This window comes from Euleptes europaea, chromosome 18 (genome assembly GCF_029931775.1).
Source record: "Euleptes europaea isolate rEulEur1 chromosome 18, rEulEur1.hap1, whole genome shotgun sequence".
Classification (NCBI taxonomy): Eukaryota; Metazoa; Chordata; class Lepidosauria; order Squamata; family Sphaerodactylidae; genus Euleptes; species Euleptes europaea.
In genome coordinates, this window is record NC_079329.1 from 3,335,120 (window position 1) to 3,347,108 (window position 11,989).

The 11,989-nt window shown below is 50.4% G+C and overlaps 2 protein-coding genes across 2 annotated transcripts; both read left to right on the forward strand.

Annotated features, from left to right (window-relative positions):
* Positions 1 to 1,931: 1,931 nt before the first annotated feature.
* On the forward strand, positions 1,932 to 4,690 carry PSME2 (proteasome activator subunit 2). The gene is made up of 11 exons (XM_056863472.1): positions 1,932 to 1,979; positions 2,239 to 2,271; positions 2,617 to 2,679; positions 2,946 to 3,032; positions 3,147 to 3,174; positions 3,274 to 3,371; positions 3,528 to 3,596; positions 3,681 to 3,748; positions 4,096 to 4,150; positions 4,383 to 4,469; positions 4,559 to 4,690. Exons 1-11 carry the CDS (start codon positions 1,932 to 1,934, stop codon positions 4,637 to 4,639), a joined length of 717 nt encoding a protein of 238 aa, XP_056719450.1. The 3' UTR covers positions 4,640 to 4,690.
* Positions 4,691 to 6,415: 1,725 nt separating this feature from the next.
* EMC9 (ER membrane protein complex subunit 9) lies at positions 6,416 to 11,955 on the forward strand. Its single transcript, XM_056863658.1, has 6 exons — positions 6,416 to 6,423; positions 8,883 to 9,096; positions 10,193 to 10,269; positions 10,359 to 10,428; positions 10,868 to 10,962; positions 11,749 to 11,955. The coding sequence occupies exons 1-6, from the start codon at positions 6,416 to 6,418 to the stop codon at positions 11,927 to 11,929; spliced, it is 645 nt and encodes a 214-aa protein (XP_056719636.1). The 3' UTR covers positions 11,930 to 11,955.
* Positions 11,956 to 11,989: the final 34 nt, after the last annotated feature.

Sequence of the window (11,989 nt, forward strand, 5' to 3'; positions counted from 1 at the left end):
CTACTCTGAAAAGAAGCCCTGGTTCTTTAAATGCAAGCTGTCATGTTCATTAAACTAGATCTCTCTCCCCCCACCCATAAAAAAAACCCTGGGGTGAGGCTCAGGTGCAGCAGGTGGAATACTGCCCCCCCCACCCTTTGAAAAGCCATGGGCAGCAGGCACCCCTTTTCAATATTGCTCCCCCCCAATCTCCAATTTTTTTGGGGGGGGGATTCCTGCCTCCCACTTTCCCTTCTTTGCAAAAACTCTGAATTAGTTTCTAGTCCAATAATGGAAGGGGGGGCAGGGAGAGGATGTATTACAGGGGTGGGGGGAGTTTGAGGCTTCCTATCCCCCCCCCCGCGCTTGCACTCCAGGGAAATGGAGAGGGTGGGAGGAGGGGCTTACCTGTTATTTTTTGGGGGGGGGAGATGAAGACCCAAGAGCCCCCCCCCTTGTCCTGCGAAACTCCCAACAGCTGGTAGCAGAAAAGGAAGAAAGGAGGGGGGGCAGGAAATGCAGGCGTTGAAAAAAAATAACCCGAAAAAGAAACCAGCCCCACCCGCCCAGCAGAGAGAGACACCCGCAGACGGGGAGGAAGAACTGCACGCGCCCCGGCGGCATTCAGGGCGAGGGGGCCTCTGAGCGCGTGCAGAGTGCAGAGGGGCGCGCGGCGACCCCTCCCGCCTCGGGGGTGGCGAAGCCTTTAGTCCAGGATCTAAACAGGATTCTTAAGGGTTTCTCGTCCCTGCACGTTTGAATTCAGCGTGCACGCCCCTACCTGTTCCAAAGTGATTAAGCATTGGGAGGGATTTGCACTGGGGGGGGGGGCAATCTGCATTGGTAGGGTTGCCAACCTCCAGGTACTATTTACAACAAGTGCTATACAACAAATACTGATCCTACTGCTATAAACAAATAAAGGCATTACTATGCTTGTACCTAAGTAGGTTTGGAAACCAGCACAGGTGTGCAATTATACAGGTGTACAATTATTCTTTGTGTTCTAGATGCAAATATGCAATTTATAATACGGTTGAAAAAGTCCAATTCAAGTAGGATATCCAATGATTGGTATAATCCAAAAAGAATGAGCTGGGGGACGGCCGCTTCAAGATGTTTTCTTCAGCCCCATGTTCAATCAAATCCCATTATAAAACCCAAAGTCTGGTAATTTGTCATTAATCGTTGATCCAATACTGGTTCAAGTCACAAAGAATAATTGCACACCTGTATGGTTGACATCACGTGAAACATATGTATTATAGTAGTAGGATCAGTATTTGTTGTATAGCACTAGTTGTAATTTGTCCTAATCACAAATAATAATTTTGTATCTTGACTGTGCTGATTCCCAAACCTACTTAGGTACAAGCATAGTGATGCCTTTATTTGTTTAATCTGCTAAACCTCCAGGCACTAGCTGGAGATCTCCAGCTATTACAACTGATCTCCAGCCGATAGAGATCAGCTCCCCGGGAGGAAATGGCTGCTTTGGCCATTGGACTCTATGGCGTTGAAGTCCCTCCCCTCCCCCAACCCCGCCCTCCTTAGGCCCCGCCCCAAAAGCCTCCCGCCGGTGGCGAAGGGGGACCTGGCAACCCTATGCACTGGGGGGCAATCTGCATTGGGGCACGTCGGACCCAAAGCCTGGCTTTTTGCAGTTCTGATCTGCAAAAGTTTCTTGGAAGTTGACTTTCTTTGAGTATCTTTTGGGTGGGGGGGGGTGAAGGGAGGTGCTTGGCGTGTTCTCCGCCCCCCCACGACTGTTTTGCACGCACAAAAACCTGGGGGGGGGAAACAGGTGGAAGGAGGCGGGCCGGGGGGCGGAACGTGTGAATGCGAAAGTGAAAACGAGCCGGGCTTCTCTTTCGCTCCCGAGCCTCGTTTCGTTCCGGGAAAGGACCCCCCCCCCCTTAAGCTGGTTTGACGCTCCCCCCGGACCCCGAGCCATGGCCAAAACCTGCACCATCCGAGTCAGCAACGAGACAAGGAAAAAGGTGGGTAGGGTCGAAAGGAGGGGCAGGCGGGGGATGCCCGCTGGAGGCTGGTTTCGAAAACGAGACGCACACCCCTCCTGGTCCAACACCTGTCACCTGAGAATGAAAACTGCGCCTCTGCCCATGTGCAGAGTGCATCCCAGCCACCTGGCTAGGCTCTGGGAATACATGGCCCCCACCCCACAAACCCCGGGCTAAAGTACTGCCCCCGGGCCCAGAGACTTCTGCATTTCACCTTCTCCTCTTCTCGTCTTTCTAGATGATCGATTTCAGAGACTCCCTTTCTAAAGAGGTAGGTGGTTTTGGCTGCATTGTGGTCCCCCGTCGGGATGCCGGCCTCCAGGTGGGACCTGGCGATCCCCCCAGAATTACAGCTCACCTCCAGGTGACAGAGATCAGTTCCCCTGGAGAAAATGGCTGCTTTGGAGGGTGGGCTCCATGGCCCTGTACCCCACTGAGGCCCTTGTCCTCCCCAGGCTCTATCGCCAAATCTCCAGGAGATCCCCAACCTGGATCTGGCAACACTGCCCCCCCCCATGCCCCACCAGTAACAAGAGGAACGGGCAACCCTTATCCCCTCACCACCTCATCAAATATCCCTGTCCTCTTACATTTCTTTTTCTACCTTGTCCTACAGGCAGAAGAATTTCTGTCCACATTTTTACCTGCAAAAATATTAAAGCTGGATCAGTTTTTGAGGGTATGAGAACTCCAAGGTGGATTCTTTCTTGCTGCACTTTTCAACCCTGTCCCTGTTCACCGTAACGGCTACGGGAAGCCTCCATGATCAGAGGCAGTGTACCTTTGAATGCCTATTACTGGAAGGCAAAGACAGGGGGAGGCTTTGGCTTCTGTGTCCTGCTCGAGGGTCCTCCAGGGTCACCTGGTGGGCCACTGCAGGAGGCCGGATGGAGGACTGAGGCTGGTCTAATCCTGCAGGGCTCTTTGTATTTCCTCCTTTTCTAGGAAGACCAACTAAACCTTAAAGATCTGTCAGTTCTTCGCGCCCCGCTGGACATCCCCATTCCAGACCCCCCTCCCAAAGAGGATGAGGTGAGACATTTGAGGGGTATTTTCCCCTCCGTCCCCCCAAAAATCCCGACACCAAGAAACACACCTGTAAGGAAAGAGCATATCCACATTTTGTTTGGTTTGTTCCCCATACAGATGGAAACAGAGAAGGAGGAGAAGGAAGGTGAGTGGAAATGAAATCAGAGGGGAGGGGACTGGTTTGTGGGGAGGGGACTCTTGGGGTATTCTGTGGGTTTACCACCGCTTTGTTCCTTGCCTTCAGCCCCCAAATGTGGCTACCTTAAGGGTAACGAGTCCATTGTGTCCCTTTTGGATCGGGTCAAACCTGAAGTTCGGGAGTTCCGAGAGAAATGCGTCTTGGTGAGCATCTCGGCAGCATGCCCCCCTGCCTCGCCCCACTTCTCACGTCCTTAGACCCGCACCGCTGCGAGCATCTTCACAGCAGTGTCCGCTGCTCCGGGGTTTGTGGGCCCTCAGCCTCTGTAACCCAATTCCCTTCTCTTCATCCCCTATCAGGTTGCTACCTGGATTCAGTACATGATTCCCAAAATAGAAGACGGCAATGATTTTGGGGTGGCGATTCAGGTAAGAGGAGCCACAGCGCTAGCTCACGAAGCCTTTGTTTCTCCTGCCCTTCAATCTCATGTGTTTCCCCTTTTCCTCTGACAGGAGAAAGTCCTGGAGCGGATTGTGGCCTTGAAGACCAAGGCAGAAGGGTTCCAGACCACCATTTCCAAGTATGTGGTGGTGGTGGGGGGGGTGTAACAGAAAAGGGGGCTGCTCCAGAGAGCCAGCGTGGTGTGGTAGTTAGGAGCAGAGGTTTGGAGCCGTGGACTCTGATCTGAAGAACCGGGTTTGATTCCCAACTCCTTGGCATGAGCGGCAGAGGCTAATCTGGCGAACCGGGTTTGTTTCCCCACTCCTACACATAAAGCCAGCTGGGTGACCTTGGGCTAGTCACAGTTCTCTCAGCCCCACCTGCCTCACAGGGTGTCTGTTGTGGAAAGGGAAGGTGACTAGAAGCTGGTTTGAGTCTTCCTTGTGGTAGAGAAAGTCGGCATATAAAAACCAACTCTTCTTCTAGGTATTTTTCAGAGCGTGGCGAAGCTGTGGCCAAGGCCTCTAAGGACACTCACGTGGTGAGTAGCAGATGTTCCCTCCCTTAGGAGTCCAACCTGCTCTGTCCCACTCCAAAGCCTGACCGGAAATCCAATGTAGAGTGATGGATTTGAAGTCTTCCCCCAGGTTTCTTGGCCGCAACTCATGAGTCCTAGGATTGGGATGTCCACCAAGAGAATAACACTGGGGTAGCGAATGTCCTCGAAGCAGGGTCCCTTGGCGGTCTGATTTGTGTTTCTTAATTTGTTCCAGATGGATTACCGGTGTCTCGTCCATGAACGAGATGAGGCTATCTACCGGGAAATCCAGATGATGGTGCTCGATATCCGTGGGTTTTATGTGAGTATATTAGGCACGGGGCGGACGGCTTGAGGAAGGGAGGAAAGAGAGGGCAGTCTCAAAATATTTCCCGTTTTGTGTCTGCACAGGCTGAACTGTACCACATCTTGAGCAAAAACCTGGAGAAACTGACCAACCCCAAGGGGGAAGAGAAACCGTCCATGTACTGAGAGGTCCTCTTCAGTGGATTCTGTGGCAACTGTCTCTGCCCTTTTCCCCAGGGTACCACACAAAAAGAGAAGGGTATAGAGGGCAGAGAGATGTAGAAGTAGACACACAATCGCCTTTGCTGGGTCAGAAACAAATATCAGAATGAAACAGGCTGAGACTTCTTTTTGTTCTGTGAAACTGAATGAAATTAAAGGTGGAGAAAATATCTTAGTTTCCTGTCGTAATTGTTTTCTCTAGCTACATTTTTTTTCCAGATTTGTCTTGCTTTGAGTCAGGACCATTGTGAAGTTGATCCCTCTGCCTTTTCCCTGTGATCTGGTCAAGCAGCCTGCTCAGGCCTTCCTCTGTTCTGAGGAACAGCACACACAGCCAAAGAATCCATCAACTGAGGTGTAAAACAAAATTATTCGTATTTTGGGCTTGAAATCCCTATGCCTGATGAAAGGCATTGAGCACGAGGCGTTTGTGATGCTTGAAAGAGCTAGCTTGTTCAATAAAATTCCTTTTTTCAATGGTTCTTTGTTTCTCGTTCTTAGGGACCTGCGGCTGATATTTTAGGTTAAGTGTGTGGCAGCCCCAGGAGAGGGCCTTCTCGGTCATGGCCCCGAGCTCTGGAGCTCTTGCCTTGAGCTGATTCATCTGCCCCCTTATGTTGCCATTTTCCACCAGCGAGTGAAGACTTTTTTTTTGTTCCATTTGACACTCCCTCAGTGGTATCTCCTTAGGGTTGCCCGTCAATTCATCAGCCGGCTCAGGAGCGGGGATCACGGGCTACGCAGTTAAGTCACTTCTGGGTGTAAACGCAATGCTGTGGGCCGTTTTACCACTCAACCCCCCCCCCAAATGCTAGTACGTGTGATCCCACCCCAGCTGCACCCCAAAAATCTCACGCCGGAGGAGAGTGGAGACCTGCCAACCCTATCCCTCCAGTGTGGTGTAGTGGTTATGAGCGGTGATTTGGAGAACCGGTTTTGATTCCCCACTCCTCCTCATGAGCGGTGGATGCTAATCTGGTGAACTGGATTTTATCTGGCTATCGCCGCAATAATAAAAATCAATCATGGTGAACTGGATTTGTTTCCCCACTCCACATGAAGCCAGCCGGGTGCCCTTGGGCTAGTCACACTCTCTCAGCCCCACCCACCTCACAGGGTGTCTGTTGTGGGGGGAGGGGAAGGCGATTGAAAGCCGGTTTGATTCTCCCTTAAGTGGTAGAGAAAGCATATAAAAACCAACTCTTCTTCCTTCCTGACCAGTGTTTAAATTGCTGTTTTTATGGCTTTGTACATATTTTAACTCTTGTTTTTTTAAAAATTTGTTTTAATTATGTGAGTTTGAGGTGGGGGAGAGTTGATTTTAATGGTTTTAAAATGTGATTTTATTATGCATGTTTTAAATTGTTGGCCACCTTGGTGGCCCTGATGAGGCCTTTTTCTTTTTCCATTTCAAACTTTTAAAAGTGCAAAAAAAGCCATCGGTTCGGGACCGGAAGTCTCGATAAAGACTTCTCTGTTCCAGCCTCAGTGATGATGACGAATGAGGAAGAGGCGTGGAAAGGGCAGAGGGGGCGGGACTTTGGAAGGGGGCGGGACTTCGGAGGGATGCAAGGGAAAGCCGGCACCATCCATGGGAAAGGTGGTACAACCAATGGGGAGGACAGGCGTGGACTATGGGAAAGGCTGCCCCTGTGATTGGTGCGTGGCTGTCCAATCAGGGAGCTTGGGAAGCGAGGGGTGCTGCAGTAGGGGGACCCTGAACAGCAACCATTGGACGCAATGGAAAGGTGAGTGGAGGAGGGAGGGGGGCAAGGAAGCATGTGCAGTGCACCCCTCCCGGGAATCCCCTGCCATGGAGTCCGGGTGGAAGGTGCTCACGTAGGGTTGCCAACTCCAGGTTGCAAATTCCTGGAGATTTGGAACATGGGGGGGTTAGGGAGGTTTGTGAAGGGGAGGGACCTTAGCAGGGTATAATGCCATGAACACACACAGATACACATGCAGCTGCCTTACACTGAATCAGACCCTTGGTCCATCAAAGTCAGCATTGTCTACTCAGGGTCTCAGGCAGAGGTCTTTCCCATCACCTACTTGCCTGGTCCCTTTAATTGGAGATGCCGGGGATTGAACCTGGGACCTTCTGCATGCCAAGCAGATGCTCTCCCACTGAGCTATAGCCCCTCTCCATGGCTCTCCAGGGTCTCAGGCAGGGGTCTTTCACATCACCTACTTGCCTGGTCCTTTTAACTGGAGATGCCGGGGATTGAACCTGGGACCTTCTGCATGCCAAGCAGATGCTCTCCCACTGAGCTATAGCCCCTCTCCATGGCTCTCCAGGGTCTCAGGCAGGGGTCTTTCACATCACCCTCTTGCCTGGTCCCTTTAACTGGAGAGGCCGGGGATTGAACCTGGGACCTTCTGCATGCCAAGCAGATGCTCTCCCACTGTGCCAAAACCCCTCCCCTATATAATGCCAGGTTATAATGCCATAGAGCCCACACCTCCAGCTGTTTTCTCCAGGTTAAATGGTCTCTCGCTTGGAGATCAGTTGTAATTCCAGGAGGTCTCCAGGCCGCACCTGGAGGTTGGCAATCCGGACTGCAATCTGATCCATGGGGTGGGGGAGATTATAAGAGTGGGGAAGGATTGTTCTGAGCACCTTGGAAGCGCAAGAGCCTGCCTGTTTAGAGGGGCGGGGTGCAGGTCATCGGGAGAAATCTGGATCGGAACATTTCACATGTTTATTTTAGTTTGTTATTTGGAATGCAAAAATAAAGGTTTCTGTGCCAATAACAACAAATACCTGAGCCGAAAAATAAATCATTGTAAATAATTGTTAAATTATTAAGGGAACAATGAAGAGTGGTTTAAAGGTTGTTTTTCAAATCATTGGTGGTGGAAAGTGCTGTTAAGACGCAGCCGGCTTACGGCAACCCCGTAGGGTTTTCAAGGCAAGAAAGGTTCGGAGGTGGTTTGCCATTGCTTGCCTCTGCGTGAGCTGAGATAGTTCGGAGAGATCTGTGACTGCCCCAAGGTTACCCATGCAGAGGAGTGGGGAATTGAACCCGGCTCTCCAGATTAGAGTCCGCCGCTCTTAACCACTACACGACACTGGGTCACTCAAACCATTACAAGGCAATTAAAGTTTTACTAAGTGTGAGTTTAATAAAAATAAAGATCTCGTTGTTCAAGTGGGAGGGACCCCAAGGAACCAAAAACTAATTTTAGTACACCCAAAGACCTGAGCCATGGGTATGCCGTGGATGGGGTTGTCCTTGTCTGTTTACAACTCTTCCCCAGAGGTCAGTGGGTACCTCAGTTTCACTACTGCACTCCACGGCATCACGTCTTGGCATTACTTACCAGCTCCTTATCAGACTGGCGATTCCAATATCCCTTTCACCATTTGAGAGAGGATATGTAAATAATAATTATAGTTTTGGTCTTGATTTTGTTCTGCACAGCCAATCAGGTGAACTGGTTTTTTAAATTTGGAGTGTTGTATTTATTTGTGGTTTTATCCCCTCCCCAGTGGTTTACACATCGATAAAACATTCACAGACACTCTCGCACAATTCTTAGTGGTTGAATCCTCAACTGGTTAAAAGCTCCTTCCCTGGAGGTTTTTAAGCAGAAGCTAGATGGCCATCTGTCAGCAATGCTGATCCTACGACCTTAGGCAGATGGTGAGAGGGAGGGCACCTTGGCCATCTTCTGAGCATGGAGTAAGGGGTCACTGGGGGCGTGTGGGGGAGGTAGTTGTGAGTTTCCTGCACTGTGCAGGGGGTTGGACTAGATGACCCTGGTGGTCTCTTCCAACTCTATGGTTTTATGGATAATCACCTGAAAAACATTGACAATTTTGACATTGCTACAGTTTACTGTTAGCATATTGGCAATGACTGGCACAAGATCATGTGATGTGGTGCAGTTGGCAGAGGTGGGATTTTTGGAGAGTAGTAATGTGTGCAGATCTTGGGAGAGCGAAGAGGCACAGCTGGGAGACCTGGGGGGGGCTCGAGGCAAGGAGCTGGAAGTTGGGGAGGAAGCTGGTGGGTTGCTTAGAAAAGCCAAGGCAAGGAAGGCTAGGGTTTTGGAGGGGCTGAGGGAAGCCAGAAGTAGGGAAGCCAAGGAGAGGGGTGGGATGGCTGGGGAGGGGGCGGAACTAGAAGATTCCTGGTGATCATGTGGGTGGTTGTAAGACAGATACAGGAAGCCTTGGAATGATCCCTCTTTGGCCTGCTAGGAAAGGAGAAGTGGAGATCTGCGCCCGGGCCTACGTCAAGATGTGTCTCCACGCTGCCCGCTACCCCCACACAGCCGTGAACGGGCTGCTCTTGGCACAAAAGCGCCAGGCGACGGTGGCCGGGCAGCCGGACTGCCTCTGCATTACGGACTGCATCCCCCTCTTCCACAGCAACCTGTCTCTCACCGTGATGCTGGAGGTGGCGCTGAACCAGGTGGGCATGAAGGGATGCAAATGGCGGGGTCCTGCGAGAGTCCAGGAGACCTGGGCTGCTTTTCTACTGCAAACTTTCTAGGGCCCTAAATGAATCGGCTTGAAGTGCAGTCACAGGTGGAAGTTCCCACTCCTTACCCTTTCATTGGTGGGGACGACAAGAAATAATTCTGGGATAGGATTTATTTATTTAATTTACTTCATTCATACCCCACCTTTCTCCCCAGTGGGAATTCAAAGCTGCTTGTCATTCTCCTCTCCTCCATTTTATCGTCACGACAAACCTTTGAGGTAGGTGAGGCTGAGAGTGTGTGACTGGCTCCAGGACACCCAGCAAGCTTCCATGGCAGAGTGGGAATTCGAACCTGGGTCTCCCGGATCCTAGTCCGACACTAACCACTACACCACCCTGGCTGTCTCAAAGGACCCCCTCAAACTTTATGATTGGCTTTTCCTGTCAACTTTCCTTTCTTACAGTTGAAGCAACTAAAACTAACAACATTGATCTAAAACCATTTTTCAGCTGAGGCTCTCTTATAATACTGATGAGTTTTAAACTTGTTTAATTTTCTTTGGCACTGGTACGCTGTTTCCATTAGAACTATTTCGCATTCCAAGGCTAGCAAAAGAAAATATTAAAGTTAGAGAAATGAAGGCAAGTCAGAGAAAATATTCTCTATTTAGTTCTCTAAATTACACCTTCATAGATTTTTTTCCAATATGTACATCAGGTATCCCCAACATGGTGCCCATGTGGCATGGCACCCGCCAACCCCTTTCCTGGTGCCCGCCAAGTGCTTTTGGGAAGTGGCCAGGGCCAGGCAATGGTTTTGCCCAGCAAGGCTTCTGACTGGCCATTGGAGACCTGATTGGCTATCCAGATTTGTAAAAATGTTGCTCTGGCAGCCGCTTCCGCCACTGTGTGACTGAAGAGAAGCTACGGAAGCCATTTTGTGGCTGCGCCCATCACTGTGTCAGCATTCCAAAGATGCCGATAGATCCATCGGGGTCCCCAACCTTTCTGTGCCTATCAGCTGGTTAAAAGCAAAACTCCATGAAAAGTCTTTGACGGTTCTCGACTGCATCTGTTTTTGCAGATAGATCTCTGGAGCGCAGAGTCGGATTTGCTCCTTGCTGGCTATTACCAGGCCAACTCTGGGATTGACGACAAGAGGTACTTTTAGGGAACAGGATTTATGGTTATGGGGCAGGGGGGTGTCTCTATTTGTTGTCCCTAACTCTGTCTTTCTCTGCTCCCTACAGCCCTTCCCCTCTCGCGCAAAAGACCGCCGGACGGATAGCAGAATTGTATGATGATGCGGTGCTAATAATGGTGAGAACAGGGGCTTTGGCTCAGTGGTAGAGCCTCTGCTTGGCGCGCAGAAGGTCCCAGGTTCAATCCCCGGCCTCTCCAGTTAAAGGGACTAGGCCAAGTAGGTGATGTGAAAGACCTCAGCCTGAGACCCTGGAGAGCCGCTGCTGGTCTGAGTAGACAATACTGACTTTGACAGACCAAGGGTCTGATTCAGTATAAGACAGCTTCATGTGTGTTCAACAGTGCCCTGGGTCATGCTGGCTCTAAAAGGATAATCGGCGGGGCTAATGGGGGTGAATCCTTCCTTAGGCCAGAGGGCGAGACTCAACGACATTTACATAAGAGGCTAAACATGAAAGGATGCGCTAACACCAGGGTCCCCAACTGCAGAGAGCCCTCAAGCCCAGGGACCAAAGCACCTAATTACGTCCTTCTCTCACTCCAATTTCTTCCTCAGCTGGATAACCTCAAGTTTACAGACAATCCCCGGGTGCCTCCGATAATCATGCTGGAACAGAAAGATCGTCAGTGGGTCCCAAAAGACAAAAACCTGTGAGTTGCCGTTATCTACAATTGACGTGGTTCTGGAAAGGGCCATCGATCGATCCACTGCCGACTTAAAGCGACCCCATAAGGCATTGATCCCCAATCTTTTTGAGCCTGGGGGGCATCATTGGAATTCTGATACAACATGGTGGGCACAGCCACAAAATGGCTGCCACAGGAGGCAGACCCAGCCATAAAAAGGCTGCCACCTTCAGTCACAGTGAAGATCTTTGTGCTATGGGGGCTGCTGCTGCCAAAGCAACATTTTTAAATAATCTGCAAAGCCAATCAAACTTCCAATAGCCAATCAAAAGCCTTGCTTGGGAAAAGACCCACCTGGCTCTGCCCACTTTCTAAAAGCACTTGGCAGGCCCCAGGAAAGGTGTCCTCTGCACTAGGGCCTTAGCACAGGTGGGACTCAGCCAGACAGTCCCCAGGGGACATATTGGCTCTTAGCCATTCCTTACTGGGCCTGTTCCCATCCAATTCCTGGGAACCCAATGATCCAGGATCGAACTCTTGTCCAACCTCTACGGTCATCTTTGGGGTGGTAACCTGGGACGGGGCCTTCTCAGTCATGGCCCCAGAGCTCTAACCAATGTTTTTTTTATGTTTTGTGTGTATTTTAATTCTTTTAAAAAATGTTTTAATGTTTGTTTGGGAGGGGGGTTGATTTTAATGGTTTTAACCATCATGAATGGTTAGACACCTGTGTGGTCCTTGTATGGTCAGAAAGGTGAGATACAAATTTTGCGAATAAATAAATAAACTCTCCTCCTTGGTCTCTTTCAGGATCATGTGGCGTGACTGGGAATCTTCTCGCCACATCTGCAAGTCCCTCCTAGAAGCCAAAGCTTACACCCAATTGGTCGACTTTGATGTCCACCTGGATGACATCAGAGAGGACTGGACCAATCAGCAGCTCAACACAGAAATCGCCCAGCTGGTGTCAGTGGCCAATGGCAGTGCCTGAGGGACTGTGATTGGTCAGTAGTAGCCAAGATGAGGGAGGGGCAAGAAGAGGGGCAAAGAA